The sequence below is a fragment of the Panthera pardus genome, unplaced genomic scaffold (assembly GCF_024362965.1).
Source record: "Panthera pardus isolate Hobbes unplaced genomic scaffold, ASM2436296v1 HiC_scaffold_1, whole genome shotgun sequence".
NCBI lineage: Eukaryota > Metazoa > Chordata > Mammalia > Carnivora > Felidae > Panthera > Panthera pardus.
This window is the reverse complement of record NW_026526654.1, coordinates 83,107,042-83,126,898: the sequence shown is the minus strand read 5'-3', so window position 1 is coordinate 83,126,898 and position 19,857 is coordinate 83,107,042. Positions and strand designations below refer to the sequence as shown.

The 19,857-nt window shown below is 48.3% G+C and overlaps 1 protein-coding gene across 1 annotated transcript in view; it reads right to left on the bottom strand.

The window, feature by feature from the left end:
• FLT1 (fms related receptor tyrosine kinase 1) overlaps window positions 1-19,577 on the bottom strand; it is a 173,959-nt gene extending 154,382 nt beyond the window's left edge. Inside the window, exons 1-2 of the mRNA XM_019447888.2 lie at window positions 19,435-19,577; window positions 18,987-19,311 (exon numbers count right to left, since the gene is read on the bottom strand). Coding sequence (XP_019303433.2) covers window positions 18,987-19,050 — 64 coding nt within the window. The 5' untranslated portion in view covers window positions 19,051-19,311; window positions 19,435-19,577. The remainder of the gene's footprint in view (window positions 1-18,986; window positions 19,312-19,434) is intronic.
• Between the last annotated feature and the right edge of the window lie 280 nt (window positions 19,578-19,857).

Here is a 19,857-nt window from a genome sequence, read left to right as displayed (position 1 = left end):
AGTCTTAAGTGAAGACCCCACCACCTGCAAAGCTGGCAGCACGAGGGCATTATAAATGTATTTATACATATAACGCATGTTTCATTTCCAGCATGATGGAGAAAGGCCCAGGGGTTCATATTCCATCTACCAACGGACCACATGGAAGACAGGAAAGCCATGGGGATCTGCGCAGCAGCGGCATAGCTTGAGTCCACGGTTAGCCAAATGTTAATTTTCAAAATGTTAGTTTTCCCCCCCCAAACAACTGGCGCTAGGTCAAGGAAACTCCGAAAGAAAAAAAGGATGTTAACCTAAATACATGCACACATACACACCTCCTGACTCGGATGCATACACCTCTCTCTGTGAAAAGGTCAACGTTGTTTTAGGTATGGGGGGGGAAGCGGGTGTAGCTGTGTAAAAGGTCCGGGTGGGGGGTGAGTGTTTGAATTGTTTCCTTCATTGTTTTAGACACAGGGAGAGCTCTTTTTGGCTGGGATTTAGAAGCCGACATGTATTTGGCAATGGCACGGAGCTCCTGCTGACTTACTGCTGACTAATCCCTTATGTTGATAAGATTATTTGCAACTTTTGGATGGACAAATACAGGATATTTTACATTAGAGTAATCGTGTGATGGATCTCGGGGTCTACAGAGGTCTGAATGTTGAAGTAGCTGCTGTCCAACAACCATACGTTTAATTTGTAGAAAGCTGCTAATCCCAGGGGTTGGCTATTGTCCTTTACGTCTTACGTGATGTTAAGCTCACGATTTTACCACACAGATCCACAAAAAAGAATTCACTGGCTTCTGGCTTTAGAGATTTTACTATTCGAAGTAACCCCCAAATCTTTAGACTTTAAATGTCGAGTGTCCGATCCCCATGCTTTAGCAGAAAGTTTTAAATCGTCATTTACATGGCATTTGTGCCTTGAATTCAATGGGAAAAAAATAAGGGAAGAGATTATGAAATTATTTAAATGTTAATTTCAGCAGTTAGTGTTGGCACATAACCCATAGATACGTCCGCTTGAATAATTCTGCCACGGTGTGTTTTAAAGCTGCCTTACCATTTGTGTTTTAACTGTCCGCCAACAAAATTCATAAATAGTTTTTGCAGCGCGAGGCACAGAGGACACACTAGTAGCCTCTGATGTGGCCGATGTCTAAAATAATCAGAACTCGGACAGTCTTCACTGTACCCACACGTGAGTCACTGGCCGCCTTCATTTTCCTTTTACAAAAGTTATTTAAAAGAAAGAATTCTGCATGGTTTAAGATGTTTACCAAGAGAGACGTACTCTCGTAACACCGACATTCCTACTATCAGTGTTTACGAGGGGGCACGTCTTCAGCGTTCCTCTCCGAGCTTTTTACTTAACGCTGGCTTCTTGGAGGGTCATGGTTTAACAGGGAGCCTTCATTTATCATTAGGCCTGTCACTGCACTACCATCAGGAGCCTACCCTCCCAGTGACCTGTACCCGTGCACAGCTCCTTTTCATGTGACATCAGAGTTAATTAAGGTTGGTCAGTGAGAAATCTCCTGCCGACCAAGAAGTTACCTTTTCCCAAAAAAGGCTCGACTCCCACACTGCTGCTCTTTTATTGAAGGAGGTCAAAAACCACCTCCACAGAGCCGTCTAACAACATGTCATTTCAATTTACCATACGATGTCACGGAAGTGATCTGAGCTGCCCGGAGCAAGGGTTAAGATCTGGTTGACAGGGCACGAGACGCAGCTCGTAAAGTATTTAGTAGAGAAGTCTGGTAGACCTTCATCTGGTTATGCAAAGGGAGAGGAACAGAACAACCTTCACACTCTAAAAATGCACAGAGGAAGGTTTTGTCTGTTAGGTAGTGATTCTCTACCAATAGCAGGAAACCCAGTACATCTGGGGCGTAACCCCGTTGGCCTCTGTTCTCGCCCAGTTGTTACCGTTCGGATGACTGTGGGGAAGCGGGGCCCAGAGCCACCTCGTATAGGATGGATCGCGGTCACCGACAGTGTTGTGCTGTCGCTCACGTCGAATCGCAAGTTATTTCAGGCCAGAATGTATTAGTTTTCAAGTTATGAGTGCCTGAGATTCAGAATGTATTAAATTTCAGCGCATGCACACCTGAAAAGTCGAAGTGCCGTTTCAATAAAAACGCATGCGATATATGTAAGATTAAGTATACAGCACTTGGTTTAATGGAAGCAACGGTTGTGTTCATCTTTCAGAGCTTGCTACGTCCTCTTCAGAATCACAGCGCTCTGAAACAACACAGTGCGGTCAGTGACAGAATGCTTACGGCCAAGAGAGCATTTGGATAGAGCCGCGTTATTAGAAATGGTGGCAGTATTAATAGAGTGCACGGAATGCCTTACCATCAGCCTTCTAACCTCTAATCTCTTGTCTAGAGCACAAGTTTCAGTTCTGCCAAAGGCACCCTCCGTGTTATTTTTAAATAGACAACTATTCCCGAAACTAATCCAACATTGTATGTCAACTACACTTCACGAAAAAAAAAATTTTTTAAGGATTAAAACCTTCATACAAATCCAAACAATTATCAGTCTAGAAGCAGAGTACAGCGTGTATGCAACCCACAATTTTAAACCTAAACCTAAAGTTTTCTCCCTTCTGCACGGCATTAGGATTACAGTTGGGCCTACTACCAAATATCTTACCAAGTGCTCTGTGTCTATTAACTGTTCAACTCCAAAGGGCCCGTCATCTACGGAGATGATGGGAGCAGGTATCCGAATTTCAGGGCCAGGTTATTTACACGGATCCCTGTGGGTTCTATCAGCAAGGAAAGCATCCCAGAGAAGATACGGGGAATATTTAATCGTTTCCACATAGGAGCTTGCCAAAGAATGGTTAAAGCATATGAACAGGATTGGATTATTCATCCACCCACCCATTCATTCACTCATTCATTTATGAAAGCATGCTTGTGCCAGTGGGGGAGAGGGGCAGAGAGAATCTTAAGCAGGCTCCATGCTCAGAATAGAGCTTTACATGGGGCTCGATCTCATCACCATGAGATCATGACCTGAACCGAAATCAAGAGTTGGATGCTTAACCGACTGAGCCACGCAGGCACCCTGGAACTTTTAAATTATGTGTAGTCACTGCCTATAATCGGTTATGTAACACAAATAAACTGCAGATTCACACACAGTTCTTTCTGGGAAAAAAAAATGAATATATCATGGAGTTGTATATTGTGATGCTATTAAATAGCCATAAAAAATGCACGATGCTGAAGAATTAAAAAAATTTTTTTTCAAGCTTATTTATTATTGAGAGACAGAGACAGAGCGTGAGCAGGGGAGGGGCAGAGAGAGAGGGAGACACAGAATCCAAAGCAGGCTCCAGGCTCCGAGCTGTCAGCACAGAGCCGGACGCGGGGCTCGAACTCACAAACCGCGAGATCATGACCCGAGCCGAAGTCGGACGCTTAAACCGACTGAGCCACCCAGGCGCCCCTGAAGATTTAATTTTGAATCCAGAATAACACCTTAAGATCTGTGTGTCATAAAATGAGGAATGCTAGAAAGCAAGTAAGAAGGCAGGCGAGAGTGCACCTTAACTCTACTATCCAGCAAGGAAAAGCCAAAAACGTCACCACAGTCTACCAACGTTTGGTCTCTTTTCACATACTCTTCAACCTTATAATCTATTACTAAGAATGACAAAGTACCACTTGCTTTGCACATAAAAACGGGAGAAATAAAAGCGTGGCAGGCTGTGTGATACAGTTCTCGTGTTCATTGTAGGCTCACACTGATCCAGCTTCGGAAGCCTAAGCTACATCGAGAACTTTCTTCTGGAGTACTTTAAATGGTCTGTAACAGAGGTGCTTTATAAATTCCCTCGCTAAGAGGCGAGTTGAGAGATCTTTGCCTTTGTAACCAGTAATATATACAAACCCTCTGACCCTTGTGATCTAATGGCCAAGTGTGTGCAATGAAGTTATCCATCATAGGGGAATTGAGTTTTTGAAAGCTATGTTAGCATACTTTCTAAGGCTCGTTAAAACACTATTCTTGACCATTGTGTTTCTGTTGTCAAAATCAGTTTCCTTCTAAATTAAACAATTTGAAATACACTTGCTTTTCATCACGCATTTTTGGGAGACTAATCCCGCTTAGACAATGAATGGAATGGCTATGCCGACTGAATTGTTTTTAATTCTGGCTTCCTTTCATTTCCACGTTTTCTTAAGACTCGCTTAATTTACACAGTAAATATAGGCAATCTTCTTACGGATTCACAAACTTAAAAATAAATCTTGTCTCAGGTGGAACTAATGTTCTACACGTTTTGCTGAGAGCCAAGGTTCTAGAAGGGAAAGTAACCCAGCTCCTGCATAAGCAGTTCAGTTTTTAAAGAAATAATTTACTGAATGGCTTTTGCTCACTTCAGTAGGTGGTAACAAGGCCTCCCTTACAAATATCCATAAAAGAGTTTACAGTCATTTATACCCCAAACTGGGAGAATACTGATTTTAGTTCTCAGGGCATTTTTACTCATACACTCTCATTAACCTACCTAGAATTTCATTTCTAGAATCAGCAGTTTTGATACTATCCAAGATATTACACCTCTGATGGAAGAAAAAAATAAAACAAAACACCAACTTCCGCTACCGGTTGGCCATCAACCTAACGGGCTTTTAGTATACGTGCTGCCGAAGCGAACACAACCTAACGGGCTTTAAAATAACTTACGAATCAGCTGACTCTGGAGGACAAGCCCAAAATCCATAAGCAGAAGTTACATAAAACCGGAAGGAAGAACTCTGTAGAGAGGTAGGAAGGTCCCCAGTCGCCAGTAAAGTTAAGCCACCAATTCCCCGACAGGAGACTGATGCACTGGGTTAAGCGCTGGGCTCTCAACCACGATCCTAGGAATCTGGGAACTTGTTTCTCTCATTTATCTATCCTTCTTATCTCTCTCTCACTGCCAGCCAGCCCTGGTTTTTTTTCCTACTACATTCCCGATATGACCCCTTTCTCTCACCCCTCACCTTGGTGATTTCTCTGATCTTAAACCTCATTTAAGAGGTTTAGTCCTCCATTTAATATCTTAAACATATACGAAAAGAAGGCCAGAATAAGATGAACAAGATCACTTTCTGTAAAGTGCTTGTAAATCAGGCTCCACGAGAGATAAAGATACACGTATGTAATATCATATATACAAGTGTATGTAGATTATAAAATTTCATACTTGCTAATTCACATATAAATATAAAACTACATAATATCTGTGCGTTATCACAGCAAAGTACGAGATGTGGGGCAGCCAGCCCAGCCCAGGGACTGAGAGACGTTCTCACAGAAGAATAGTGTTGATGGTAAGACCTGAAGAATGAGTGTGTGTTCGCTAAAGGTAACGTTTGGTTCTCTCTCTCCTTCGAAGACTTCCAAACCTTCAAACCCTCTGAAGCTTCATCTTTCCTTCAGACAACTGTTTTCCTTTATCAACTACCCTTAATGCTCTTGCCTGAACAAGTGCTTTCCTTGACCTCTTTGCTGAGAGGAGAAAGCCGTATTGTCTTCTTCCAATGCTCTGGTTTGCATATTTTTTAAAATCTGGGATTTATCTGGCTTTACCGGCCACTAGAATAAAAGCCACAGGGAACATTCGCTAGAAGATCTGCCCAGGTCATGCTGTGCTTCTGGAAATCCTGGAAGAGGTCTAGGGTGGAGGTGAAGCAATGAGAGGAATAAAAAACAAAAAAAGATCAGTTTTCACTTGTAGGATTACATTAGTCGGGACTTGTCTCTCCTCCTCACCTGTCTTGTCCTCCTAGCCTACCCTGGGGACGGTCCAGAGCCAAGAGGAAACAGTCTTCAACCCAAATGTCTTTATCCAAGATGGCAAAAACAACAGCAGTGGCGGTAACATTACCTAATGTCATCAGGCTGAATTGGTGTACCTAAAAATTAGGATTCCCAGTCAACTGTCTCCCTTCTGTGCTGGGCTTGGGAACCTTGACCAGCTAAGAGTTTTCCAGAGGGAGGGCTCAGCTGAAGAAAACCGCTCTTGGGAATCATTTCTCTAGTGGCTGAGCAGCTTAAATCCTCACGTTGAATCCGGAGTTTAGATTCAATTCAAGAGAACATGGCCAGCTCAGCCCAAGATAAGAAAGGGGTCACTGGAATCACAGAATGGCCGGCACGGAAGGAACAAACATTACAGGTGTGCTGGGAGACTGACTGACTGCCAGCTCTTGGGCAGATTTCTGCCAACCTCCTCTCCACACGCCCACACAGGTTCTTAGAAAGTGAACCAATGTGGAACCGTGACTCCTACAAGGGCCTCTGAAACCCAGAAGAATGGCTATGATACAGTTTCATTCAGGTCCACCAGCATTTATTGAGTGACTACTGTGTGCCAGGTACCGCACTGAATTCATAGCTGGGAAGATGAATCAGGGCTCTCAGCCCTGAGGGTCCCCTCAGGTCATGAATCATCTAGAAGCAGATTAGGTGAATACCAAGAAACGTAGGAGATTATCTAAGTCAACACACAGAGATCACCTCCTAACTATGTATACCTTGTTTTTAAAGAACATATTTTTGAGCGTAGGAAGTCCTAAACTCTTCACTAACTTAAGGGATTCACGTCAGGAAAATTCCACTAACTTCACAAAATAAGACATATCTTCAGTGGCCAACATGGATCACAACAATCACAACTATGTTTGCATCTTGAAATAAGATACAGTGGGTTAATGGACGACAACTGCTTGAGCACCTTATTTAAGCGAGTATGTTACAATGTTCCAAAATAAGTCTTCTATGCATGCCTGGATTCACAGGGGAAGTTGCACATATACTTAGAAGACTGGTTATGAAATAGGCATCAGGAGAATTAAATTTGAGATGATCCATGTTTCCCCTCATGTAATCACAGCAGAAAGTACAGCATTCCAAAGCATTCCAAGAAAATATACTCCTTAAAAGAAATTTCCCATCCCACGTTTAGACTTAACATCCCCCCCAAATGGTGAGTGAATTCTTCTAGCAAGGCAATCATCTGCCCACCTGCTTGGCCTGTAAAACACATTCAAAACCCAAAACCACTATCTCTGCGTTTTGGGATTCCATCGCCCCTAACAAGACATACCTGGACACAGAATCACTAAGTTTAACGTCAATCCAAAGAGGCTAAGGTGAGTTAGAAGTTCCTGCAAATTAGCATTTATGTGAGTTTCCTGAGTTTCTCATTTGCCTTCTAAGTGACTCTGTGTGACAAATACTTTGCATAGGCTATTTCTCATTTACCAGGTGCCAGGACAGGGAATGGGATTGGGGAGCGTGTGGAACAACCAGTTCTGATTTGCACATCAACAACGTGTGTCAAATATTCTCTAGCCCCCAAGAAGTTAGAGGTACATAAGGTCCATTCTAGGACAATCCAATTACTCAATCCCCATGCATTTCTTTTTTTCTCTTAGTTCTAGTCGAATTCCCTATGGAAGGGTGCCTGGGTGGCTGAGTAGGTTGAGCGTCCAACTTTGGCTCAGGTCATGATCTCAGGGTTTGTGGGTTCGAGCCCCGCGTCAGGCTCTGTGCTCTGTGCTGACAGCTCAGAGCCCGGGGCCTGCTTCGGATTCTGTGTCTCCCTCTCTCTCTGCCCCTCCCCTGCTCATGCTCCGTCTCTCTCTCTGTCAAAAATAAACAAACATTGAAAAAAAATTTTTTTAAAGAATTCCCTATGGAAAAGATTTCAAAGCTATAAACATTTCCAAAGAACAACAGAGAACAAAAATCTGATCCAGCAGGAGATGTTATGTGGAAAAGAGGGTTATCCAGTGTTTTCCCAAAAGAAAACAATGCCATTAATCACAGGCAAAATGCCATAACTAGAGTTTACAATGCATTTTCAAGTTGTTTGCAATCTCTTCTAATACAACCTTGCCTTTCCAATTGTTCACATCTACTTTTCGCTTCTCTAGTGCCAACTTAGAAAAAGAAAACAATAAAAAAAAATCAGACAGTATATATATCACCAGTCCTTATAATTTTCATCCAAGCTATATATCCATTTGGCTACATTTTCCACTGTTTGCTTGGAACAAACACTAAAACGCCTCCATAGGTGGCAGGACAGGGCTTTTCTCAGATTTGGATGAACGTGGCCATATTCTGCTATTGAAAAGATTCTCTCAAGTGATCGATCAAGGAAGAAGTGGAACACTTTTTCCTCTTTCTCGACTTCTTGCAGGTTTGAATACCTGAAAAGAATGATCTAGCTGGGGAGGAGAGGCCCAAGACACAACAGGGCTTGAAAAAGATGCGTCCATTTTTGATAATGGTAATCAGCAAGGTAAATCATCTAGAGATACAATGTACAACAGGATGACTATAGTTAATGCTGCTGCATAGTATATTTGAAAGTTGCCAGGAAGGAAGGAAGGAAGGAAGGAAGGAAGGAAGGAAGGAAGGAAGGAAGGAAGGAAGGAAAAAAGAAAACTTGTGCTGTCCATCCTCAACTGAAAAGCAACTCCCTCTAGAAGATGCTCTCAGACAGTTGTGTTTTTCTCACACACGTAGAGCTTTTCATTCTAGACCCCAGAAGCCAAACTCTTTGGTCTTCCTTAATTCCCCGATTTTGTCATTCAAGATATGTTGGGTACAGTAGAGAGAGCCACCAATTTCAAAATTAGAATGACGTGGTTTGATTCCTGGCCTGGGCACTCCATAAGTGTGTGACCCTCAGCAAACCCTCAGGGTTTCAATCTGTAAAGAGCAAAGTTAAAAGTGCGCTTGTTGGACGGTTGTGAAGAAGTTCACCCGACTGCCAGATGTAGAGCCTGCGCCTGGGAGGGGCTTAGTCCACGCATCCTCCCCCTCCCCCTCCCCCAGGGCATGTGACATCTGCCTTTGGGGGTCAAACACACATCAGGGTCCTTCCCGGTGCTCCAGTCTCATTAGGAAAAAACTCCAAGTCTTTGAGGTTTCCGGGACCTCAAAGGTGCACAGAGAAGTAGACACTTAATTCCTGGAAGCAATCTGGCAGAGGGCAGCCCCGGCTTTTTCAGAGGACCTGTTAGAATCACAGCGCTGGTGTGGCTCACCCGTCCTTCTCCGTAATCTGCATTACGGAAAGTCACAGACAGGAAAGCAGTTTGGAAACTCACCCCAAGTCGTGTTCTTAGCAAACAAACCAACATCATGTCCTCACTGGCTTTCGGGATCCTTTCTTGACTTGCGTGCTTTGGAGGGGCCTTGCATCCCCAAGATAAGAAAACCCACACGATTAAAATCCCGTCTCAATGGAGACTTGACTGGAGTCTGCCACATGCAGGAGTGGAATCTCCCGAGGCCGCTTCAGGCTCGAGTAGCGGTGGCGTCTCACATTCTTTGGAGATGGCAAACCTCCAAGGAGAGATAGTTTTGACAGAAGGGAAAGACCAGCACATTCTCATCCACGCTCTTTCCCTTCTCCCCTTTTCATTTAGGCTGTAAGGCATGGGGGCGGGGGGAGGGGGCTGGGGAGTCAGCCACATCAGACCAGAATAATCCCAGCTTTACTTACCACTTCTGTGCGCTTCAGAATTTAATTTATGGAAGCCTCGGGTCCCTCGTATTTAAAGGGACTGTGCCTGCCTCTCAGGACGGAGTCAAATCACAGATACGTATCCAAGCGCCCGACAATCCACAGGGGTTAGGTTCCTCCTTTCTCCTTCCTCAAGGGGTGCAGCCCCACCCCATCCTCCAGAAGGTGTTCCATCAGAGACCCCGTGATACAAGTCAGAGAAGTTCAGAGCCGCCCCCCACTCCGAATCTGAGGGTCGGCTGTGCTTTCTCGCTGGTATCACGGTATTCGTGAGAGGCCAGCAGCCCCAACACTGTGTCACCTTAACCGTGACCTGTGTTCGCTAATCGTACAATGGAGGACTCGGAAGCTCTTGGAAAAGCGGTCTCAACCCGGGAGACCATTCAGACGGTCAAGGCATCCTTCACTAGTATTTTCTTGGCCAAACGCCAGCCTCGATGTCTAGACGGAAGAGAGAAAGCTAACCGAGCTAACAGTGGCATGGCAGGTTGACAACCGTGGCCGCAGTGTTGTGTAGCTGCTCCCTCCGAGACAGGCGCCTGTCTCCTCGCCCCGCGACTCTGGGTCAGGACCTGCTCTTGACCAACCCAATGTGGCAGAGTGGTGTCGCAGGAGTTGCAAAGTCCAGGCCTCAAAGGGCCTCGAGGCTTCCACGGACACCCTCTTGCATCCCCCCCCCCCCCCCCCCATGTAAAGAAGCCTGGGCTCTACTACCGAATGGCAAAAGACCACATGTGGAGGGAGGCCCGGTCATAGCCAGTGCCAAGGTCCTGGTCGAAATGCCAGGGGGCTGCAGCTGCGTGAGGGATCCAGAGAGGAGACCCCAGAAACATCGGTCAGCCAAGCCCAGCCCAAATTCCTAACCCAGAGACTCATGGAGGCGTAATGAATTACTCTTGAAGGCCGTGGACTTTTGGGCCAGCCCATTACACAGTAATAGATGATGGATACAACTGTTACCATGACTCAGCCCCGCAGAAGCAGTGATTCAGTAGCGGGTAAAGGACATGGTCTGTATTTGAACTTGGTATCCACGTGGAGCACACCTAACACGAGGCCTCGAATGCCTCATGGAGCCTTTCCCCCTCGGGTTCTTGGGGTTTCACGAGAAAGTTTCCGGCACGTCGTGCCGTACCACAGGAGGCCAGCTCTGTTTCCAGCCACGCAGCCACTCTTCTCAGCAATGGGGACGGACCCCCAGGCACAGCACGAGAGTCAGCAGAACCAACAAGGAGGATTCAGCCACCCAAGTGGGGGACCCTGACCCCAGCAAAGGAAGTACAGACACAGCAGCTCAGTTACAGAGGGCGGAGGGCCAGAGGGCTGGCCCGAGGTACACGGGTGCCCAGGACGCCTTTCAAAAGGACTCTGTGGACGTTTACCAATATTTAGAGAGAGGAAAGGCTGAGCGCTCCGCCAGGGAGCAGAGAATGACGACTACTAGCTCTATTGTCCGCACCTGCCACTCAGTGCCGGCTCCAAACTCACGTATCCCACCCGGAAACCAGACCCGCTTTCCTCAGAAGGCAATTCGGCCACTTCTGCTGGTTACTTGCCCCCAAGCTTTACCCTGATATTCCTCCTGCCACGCTGCTGACGCATACTGTTCCTAGCAGAAATTCTGAGAAATCGTTTCCTCTACCTCGCGATGACCTAGAACCTTTCACAGATCGGCACCTGGGCCTCCCAGGTGGCCAGGCCTCTCAAATCAGCCCCGAGGACGGTGGCTCTCAAAGTGTGGTCTCTGGATTAGAGGCATCGGCAACGCTTGGGAACTTGTTCGAAACGCAAATTCTCGGCCCCGCCCCAGACGCGCTGAATCAGAAACTCTGGGGTGGGGCCCAGCACTCTAGGGTAACGAGCTTTCCAGGTGATTCGAGGGATGACAAAAATAGGAGGCTCTTAACCTCGGCCGGCCACGGGAGCTTCCAAAATTACTGATGCCTGGGTCCCACGGGAGAGAGCGTGATTGAATTGGTAAGGGGTGCAGCCAGGACAAGAGGATGTTTAAAAGCTCCCCAGATGATTCTAATGTAGAGCCAACGTGGGGGACCATGTCCGTAGCAAGAGGCAAAGGGTTTCACAGAAATCAACTGGTGGACTAATCACTGATCAGGATTTTGCTACAAAGGTGGCCTGGAGTTTAAATGACTCCAAAAGCCGAGGCTTTTCGTTTATACAAGGTTCACTTCAGGCCCCTTTCCACAGAAGCATCTGATCGTTGTGATAGCTTTGCTGGCGTGGACCGCATGGGTGGGTCTGTAGCTTGAAAGGAAACCCACTCATGCTCCAGCAGTTAAATAGAAGGCTAGAAACCAGGCTGAGAAAAAGTGCCCGTAAGCACCGTGGCAGTCTGTGAAAAGACAAAAGCGTTTGCCAAGATGTGCGATACGAAACAAGGAAGAACATGAGCGTAAAACACGTTACATTTCAAGCCAGCAAGAAGCACACACAAAAACCTCTCATCAATAGTAGCACGACACAGTGAGACAGGGACACCTCCGTGACAACAAAGATTCCGGAGAAGGACACATGCCTTCGGGGCTTGGGATCACCAGGTGACTTTGTTCTGAAAGCAAATGCTTCGTGCAGCTTTCATTTATGACTGAAACCCATCTATTTCATGCCATTTTTGCTATTTTGCACCAAGTCCGCATTTTCTAAGAACCTGATCTTGCCACCCATGGTTTGGTGGTTAACGATGGTCTTCTTCAAGACGACGACCTCTGTCTACTTCGATTATAGGTCCAAGCCAAGTCTAAGATCTCATAAAAAGAGCCTCAAAGTAGGACACAGGTGTCCCAGCAGAAGAAAGGGCACAAGAACAATGCAGGAGCCAGAAGAGGCTCCCGGCTGGCCCCCCATCTAGTCCCTTAGCCACATAGGTCAAAGGTCGAGGCTGTAGACGAAGAGGAATTAGATCCGGACATCACTTTTTAATGTGCTTCTCAGTTTTTACTGTGCAAACAAAACATCAGTGGACTTTATTAAAAGACAGACTCTCTGATGCATGAAGTTCCCAGGGGATGCTGCTGTTGCTGGACCACGGACCACACTCTAAGAAGCTGGTTTTGGATAATCTGGGGGGCATGTGCAAAGTGTGGGGCCGGAGAGGGAGGAAAGGGGGCACCACTGTGGTCCCAGCCCAGGAGATGCAGGTTTCTAAGAACGTGTCTCACACCTACCTAGCACAGTGGTCCTGGCAGGAACCGATTTACGCGGAGGGTTGAAGAGAACCTATTCTATGGAAAGGGGAATTCAGGCCGACGAGCCTGATCCAGTGGGTCAGTGGAAACACAATGTCAGTTCTGCGTGTGGCCAGGTCTCCCTTTGGGTTTGTATCACAGCCCAGCACCATGGACTCAGCTCGGAGTCTACGGAAGGATGAGGAAGTCAAACCATAAAATAGGAGAGCACGGTTGTTCCAAACAATTGTAGAATATACTGGAGGGCAAAGCCTCAGTGCTGGGTACCGCACCCACAGAGGCTAAGACAGAACTTCTGTGTGGACTGAAACCCGGCTTTGGTAGCTCAGAGCACCCAGGGAGGCACCAGGACGAAACGGGAGGGGATGACAGGAGATAGGCATCTCGGAGAGTTGACAGTCAGAGCCCATTTCTTCCATCTTAGTCACACTCACTTACTATGACATCATCATTGCAGACAACATTATCTCTTGAGAACAGTCCCTCTAAGGAATCCACGGGAGCCGAGGCCGGTTAGACAGGCAGAAGTACGTTAATGTACTGGAATGAGTTCACGTCTGGCCCTGAGAGATTTCGTCTTTGAAATGGCAGGGTGGCTACATCTTTCCTGGATTCCAATACTTACCGAGGGCCCCCATACCAGGCATTACACTAGGCGCCAAAGAAAAGGGAACAAGGGGACAGACACGTAAGCGGAACAGTAATGATGCAGGTGAGAACAGCTGTGTGGGTGGGGGGGGGCCTATCTAGGGGTCGCAGAGAGGAGCGTGCATCCAGGAGCAGAAGGAACCATAAATTCTGTCTGCCGCTCTAAGGAAAAGCTCAAAGAGATGGTGATTTCTGAGCTCTTGAAGGACTTCGAAGGCAGGGGAGGAGGCCATGCAGAGACAGGGAAAGGGTGTTGCAGGCAAACAGCATGAATGCAGAGTGATGAATGCACGAGGCCCACGTTAAGAAAGGTGGGTCATTTATTTGAGTGGGCAAAGCTGCGTGTAGCCGGGTCACAGGGGGGGTGTGGAGGGAAGTGGTGGTGAGAGATGAAGCCAGTAAGGGAGGCTGTAACTGTTTCAGCCACAGCAGTTCAAAAGAAGGGTTCTAACAGCTCACAAGGAAAATCGACTCGCTCACCAGATCTATCCGTGTACTAGCGAGCAGCCATAATTTTGATATTCCTTTTTTTTTTTAAATGTTCATTTTGAGAGAGAGTGAGGGTGCAAGCAGGGGAGGGGCAGAGAGAGAATGAATCCCAAGCAGGCTCCGTGCTGTGAGCACAGAGCCCAAGGAGGGGCTCCATCTCGAGAACCGTGAGATCATGACCTGAGCCAAAAGCAAGAGTTGGCTGCTTAACCGACGGAGCCACCCAGACGCCCCATAATTTTGATATCTTCACCCAAATCCCTTCCTTAAGAAGATAGGAGAAAATTTCACATTCAAAAAACAGATGCCAGCGCTTAAAAAGAAACGTCAGCACTATAAAAATGTCATTCAACTAACATCTGAACATCTCTACTCCGCTTGGGGTGGTGGAAACACAGAAATGAAGAAATGTGATCTTTACTGTGAACGTCAGGTTCCGTTCCTGGGTCTGCCACTAGCCAGCTGACTTGGGGGGTGGTGGGGGGGGGGCGGGAACACTGAACTGTTCTGGGTGGGTTTTCTCATCTCTGAAACGAGCAGGTTGGATCTCCGAGGTTCAACACCTAGCTCTCACCATGCATGTGTCTGACAGACAAGATCAGATCTCGCAAGGAGCTCAAAATCAAGGAAAGGAGCAATCGTCAGATATGACCCTCAGGCATCCAGCTTACCGAGACTGATGGGAAATCCCCAGGAATTCTTGACATCCCCCCACATCCGCCCCAGCAGCAATGCAGGAAATCTAGTCCACTATCTTCAGCAGACTCAATGGAACCATTTCCTTAATGAAACCCCCCTGCAGTCCCAGATGCTAAGCCAGAGGCTTTCCTTTCAATCCCTCCCTCAATTACCCCATTCCTCCCGTTTCCTTCCCCTCCCTCAATCTGGTATAAAATCCAGTAATCTCATCAGCAGCATGCAATTTCCAAGGCACCCAAGTGTGTGAGGAATCAACAGTGATCCTGGAAAGCATGTGGCAGATCTTGTCATTCCTTACAAGCCTCACTAGTATCCTAAGACCAGTGGGATGGAATGGACTATCCTGTTCTATTAATTATTTAAAGCAATGCAACAGATGCTTTTAATGCTTTCAACCATTGCTGATAACAAATTCCTAATAACGTATGTGTTGTTTCACAGGTCCTTCCTCTCCTGTCCACAATGACAAGACTCTGCAAGGTGATGTTTACTTGATATCCCATCAACTCCGGACCACGCAACTGAACCTAACGCCAATGAGCTTTGCGTTTAACACCCAAGTGCGAAGAGTTTCTTTCACTTTCTCTCCACTCTTATGCCCGCTCACATACACATCTCAGTTTAAAGCACCACAGAAGCTACTTACTTTGTTATTTGTTCCTGCTTTGCAGAACTTCCTAAGCCCGAGTAAACATCAGAGACAACCAGGCAATATGTTGGATAACCTTCCTCAAGGACGTTGCTTTTTTTATTTTTTTTTTTGTCACCATAAAACCAATTGTTTGCAACATATTTTCAACTGCCCTATTACATGCATTCAAAGTAGATGTAGAATGACTCAACGGTCTTTGGTAAGGAGAACAAAGTGATTATTTAGTTTGTTCTAAAAAAAAAATTACACAAAATAGGTCCAATTTTTACATAGAGGTTTGGTATCCCTGTTGAAATCTGAAATTTTTAGAAAAAAGTTATCTTTGAATCAAGTCAGTGAGAATGTTTTAAAAACCAAGAGATTCTTCCAAGTTTAAAATGACCGACCTCCTTAAAAGAGGTAATGTAACCAGAGTTAGAAAGTAGAGTTTGCTTCAGAGTTACACATTCTGCTTGTAAAAAGCAAAATAAGCCCATGACTATGACTGGTTCAGACAGCCTCTAACAGGTTAGCTCTTGCAACCCATTAAAGGCCAAGTTAACCAGCTGGTAGATGAAAAAGCAAATGCAGGGTGATTACTGATAGCAGGTGAAAGCCAGCTCATCATTATAGCTGCGGCTCTGACATCACAGGACTTATCATCCATTCTATATGCAAATATAAAAGGGAGAGAGAAAAAGACACCACTGTTCAGTCTATTTCTTGGCATCACTCACTGAGTCTTGAAGAATCCGAAAGGGGCCTTGAAATAGGCATCTATTCTAACTTCTGACTTTCAAATATGAAAACAACCCACTTAGTGATTCCTAGAAAAGAAACTGGCTAGCCTGTCCTAGAGCTTCCAACAGGGAAAGAAAAAAACCTCAAAATAACAATAAATAAATAAGGTAAAAATATGAACGAAACTAGAGCAGGTGACCACCTACATTTCATCTGCAACACAATCCACCAAGTGGAAAACTCCCTTCGTGGACTGCCCAAGGTGATAATTGACATTTCAAATATGCAATATGGAAAACACTACCAAAAAAGCGTGGTTTCCTAAACCTGTGAGAAAACAGCAAAAACTGTTGTGTCAAATTAGCTTCATTATGAGAGGTTCATGGCATTCTATTTGGAAATGAGTATTCTACTCATGCACAATTTTAACTTTGTATTACTAATGCAGATTTCCCTCACAAGATTCATTAAGGGATGCATTTACAATTCGAGCAAATTGTGAATATCAGTCGCTCAAAATCTCAAGAAAAATGGGGGCAGATAAAAAAGGGTTTGTGTCCTTAATCATGGACATTGTGCCTTAAAAGTAAGAAAATGAGACTTTGAGCCAGAGTAAGGGAGGTACTCTTTGTAGAGGGAAAGACTGCAACATAGAGGACTTGAAAATACTTGAATTACTGTTACCCTTTTCTTTCTCAGGACATTTGGAAGAAGGTAAATGTAATCTTTAGGGGGAAATGCATTATCTTTTTGTCTGACTGCGCCTCTGGTTATTTTATACCTCGGCGCACGCACACATACTCACACACACGCACAAAATATTACTAACTCACAAATACTCAAGGGCTATACGGCACCTGAAGATGAACAGACTCCTGGTAAACCCCGGGGGGATGGGGGGGGAGCAGAAACTTGGCCTCTTTCTGGACACCACTCCCCAGAGAAGCAGCCCCTCTCCGGAAAACTTGAAAACTCCTGATGCAATTTACAAAGCAGGCAGCTGATTGTTTTACTGTGAGCCCACTGGGTTAACCAGTCGAGAAGCTTGTGGTTTACAAAGCCATGCTTCGACAATTACTCGCCCCAACCACTGAAACAACAGTCCTTAAACCAGCAGGTAGAGGAGTTCTCACATGGCTAATGTTTTGTCTCGCTTTCTTGCTATAACGCATAGACATTTTTTTAAATAACAAAAGACTTCCAAGATGTCTGCCTCGTTTAAGTAAAATAAAATCTGAACTCTCCAGAGACTCTTACCCAGGTTTCTGAAAATCTACCAATCTAACTTGCTCCTAATCACGAACAGAACTATGTACTTCACTGGTCAACCACGGTTTTGAAACAGAAGTAAAGATGTGCCATGTGTGATGCAGAAAAGCCAATGAAACATAAACTTCTCCCTCCATTTTTTGGATTCGCAGGGATTTACCCAGATTTACCTTTCTGTAACAGGTGAATGGACTTCAGACGTTAAGTGCTCTGAACAACTATACTTCAATATAAGTGACTTTTCAAAACAAAAAACAATACTTTTGAAATAGAAAAGCAGTATTTCATTTAACACAGTTATGTTAGCGACTTTCCCAACTTATAGCGAGTTCTCAGACATCAGGACTTCGCCTTGACTCTCAGTCTAATACTTTCGCCAACCTAATTGGAACTGTTACTGGTTATTTAGAAACCGACGATCTCATTAGTCCTTCCCACCGAGAGAGAATATTAAGTTACTGCCTTTTGGGTTTAACAAGCATTTTAAAAAAAAGGATGCTCAACCCTACCTTTTCCTTCCCTGGAATCACTGCAATACCTTTTTTGATGTTACTGTATTTTATTTCATAGTTTACCTTTTCTCTAGGATGCTGAAAAGAAAAAGAGCCCGTGGCTCTCTGCCCCCATCCCCCACCCCCCACGCCGGAGGGTCTGAACCAGTGGCTCGGCCTCTCCGCCCCTCTGGGCAGCAAAGGCGAGTCCAGGCCCCTACGGCCGCTCGGGCTTTGACGCCTTGGTGGGGGGCGACCTCCACACTCACAGCGGCATGACCTCGTGGGTCCCAACGGATCGGCCGCGGGCATCCTTAACTCCCGGCAAAGGGGCGGACCTCGCCAATGCCTCCAACCGCACCTTTTGGTCCAAATCGTCCTCCCTCTCTTCTCTCGGGATTTAAAGGCTAGGCTCGCAATTCCGAAACGTAACGGGATTCGGGTTCTCGACGGCCCTGGTCGGTCAGGTTCACTCAGGTCGGCGACCTGGGGCTGCGCCCGCGGCGGAGGCCCCACCCGGTGGCTGCGCGCCGCGCGCTCGGGGCCCGGCGATAGGAGTGGAAGCCGGGAGGAGTGGAAGCTGGTGGAACGTTCCCGGGGCCGTTCGCGCCCGGGGACCCGAAGTGGGCCCAAGGGCACCAGCTTTTGCCGTCTCCCGGGATCTGTCCGCTCGCGGCTGGCACGCGACCCCCTCCGAGCGGGCTCTCCTCCTCCCCTCCGGAGGTGCGACGCAGTAGCCGGTGCCCAACATCGCCAACGCCCGGGCCTCAGCCCAGCCCCCGGGCAGACTCGCGGGCGTTCCGGGAGCCGCTGCTCCGGGCTCCGATGGGCCCTGCCGACCCCCCGCCGGGCCGCCTGGGAGCAGGCTGTTGGGGGGGGGGGGGGGGGGGGTCAGGCAGGTCCGAGCGCGCGGCGCTCCCCGAGCCCGGAGCCTGGGCGGGGAGACCCGACCCGGGAGCCGGGCGGAGAGGATCGGCGACTGCAGCGGCCGCAAAGGGGCGCGGACCCCTGCGCGGTGCCAGCGGCCCCCCGCCAGCCGCTCTCCTCTCCCAGGCGCCCGTCCCGCCTGCCCGGCGGAAGGGAAGGGCGCCGCGGCCCCCAGGCGTGCCCGCCGCCACCGGCGTCCCAGGTTCCCCGGCGGGGCTCGCTCCCCCGGGCTGCAGCCTCACCTCCCCGCGGGCACCCGGCCCCGGCCCCCAGGGTGCGCCCGCCTGCCGCCCCACCCCAGCCCCGCGCGGGCCTCCGGCCGCGGCCCCGCCTCACCTGTAAGCAGCAGACCGCCGAGCAGCGCGCACAGCAGGACCCCGGCGTCCCGGCAGCTGCCCATGGTGAGCGCGACGCGGCCTGCTCGCCCGGTCCCCGCGCGGCTCGCGGGCCACGGACCCAGCCGCGCGGATCTGTCGTGTCGCACTCCGGTCCTCCGCCCCGAGAGCCCCTGTCCGGCTCCGGCCGGGGAGACCACCACGTCCGCGGGTAATCCTCGCAGCTCGGCGTCCCCTGGCCGCTGCGCTCCAGTCCCGGAGCCCGCTCCGAGCCGCCGCCGCCGCCGGGGAGTGTCCGTCCCGAGCGCTCCGAGCCTTCTGCGGACCTCGATTAGAAGGAGCCGAGGGCGGGGGCGATTTATAAACTTTCCCCAGCCCACTTCCTACCCCGGCACCTCCTTCCAGTGACGTCAAGGGGTCCCCCACCCCTCATCCGCCTCCCCACCTACCCTCTTCCTCCGGGACCTGATTCCCTGCGGCTCCCGAGGGGGGCGGGGGCCGCCGGGGGGCGGGCAGCCGGGGGCCGAGCGCGCGTCGGGACGGCGTGCGAGTGCTCGCGGGGAGGCGGCCGCGGCAGGTTCAGGGTCCTTGCTCCCGTCCCTCCGGCCCCGGTCCCCTCCTCCTTCCCTTAGCGCTCAGGAAATCCTTGCAGCCTCCCTCCCTCCTCTCGGCTTACTCAGCCCTGGGGGCCGCCCGGAGCTGGGAAGGGGGACGGGGCTGGAGCTCCGCCGGCCGGCCCCGGGGGCGGAAAGTCCGATCCGTGGGAAGCTGGCCGCGCCTCCGCGACGGTGTCCTTGGCACGGAGGAGCGAGGCGCAGTCCGGCTCCCTCCTCTTCCTTGTTCTTCCCGCCCTCTCTAGCCGCCCCAGGCCC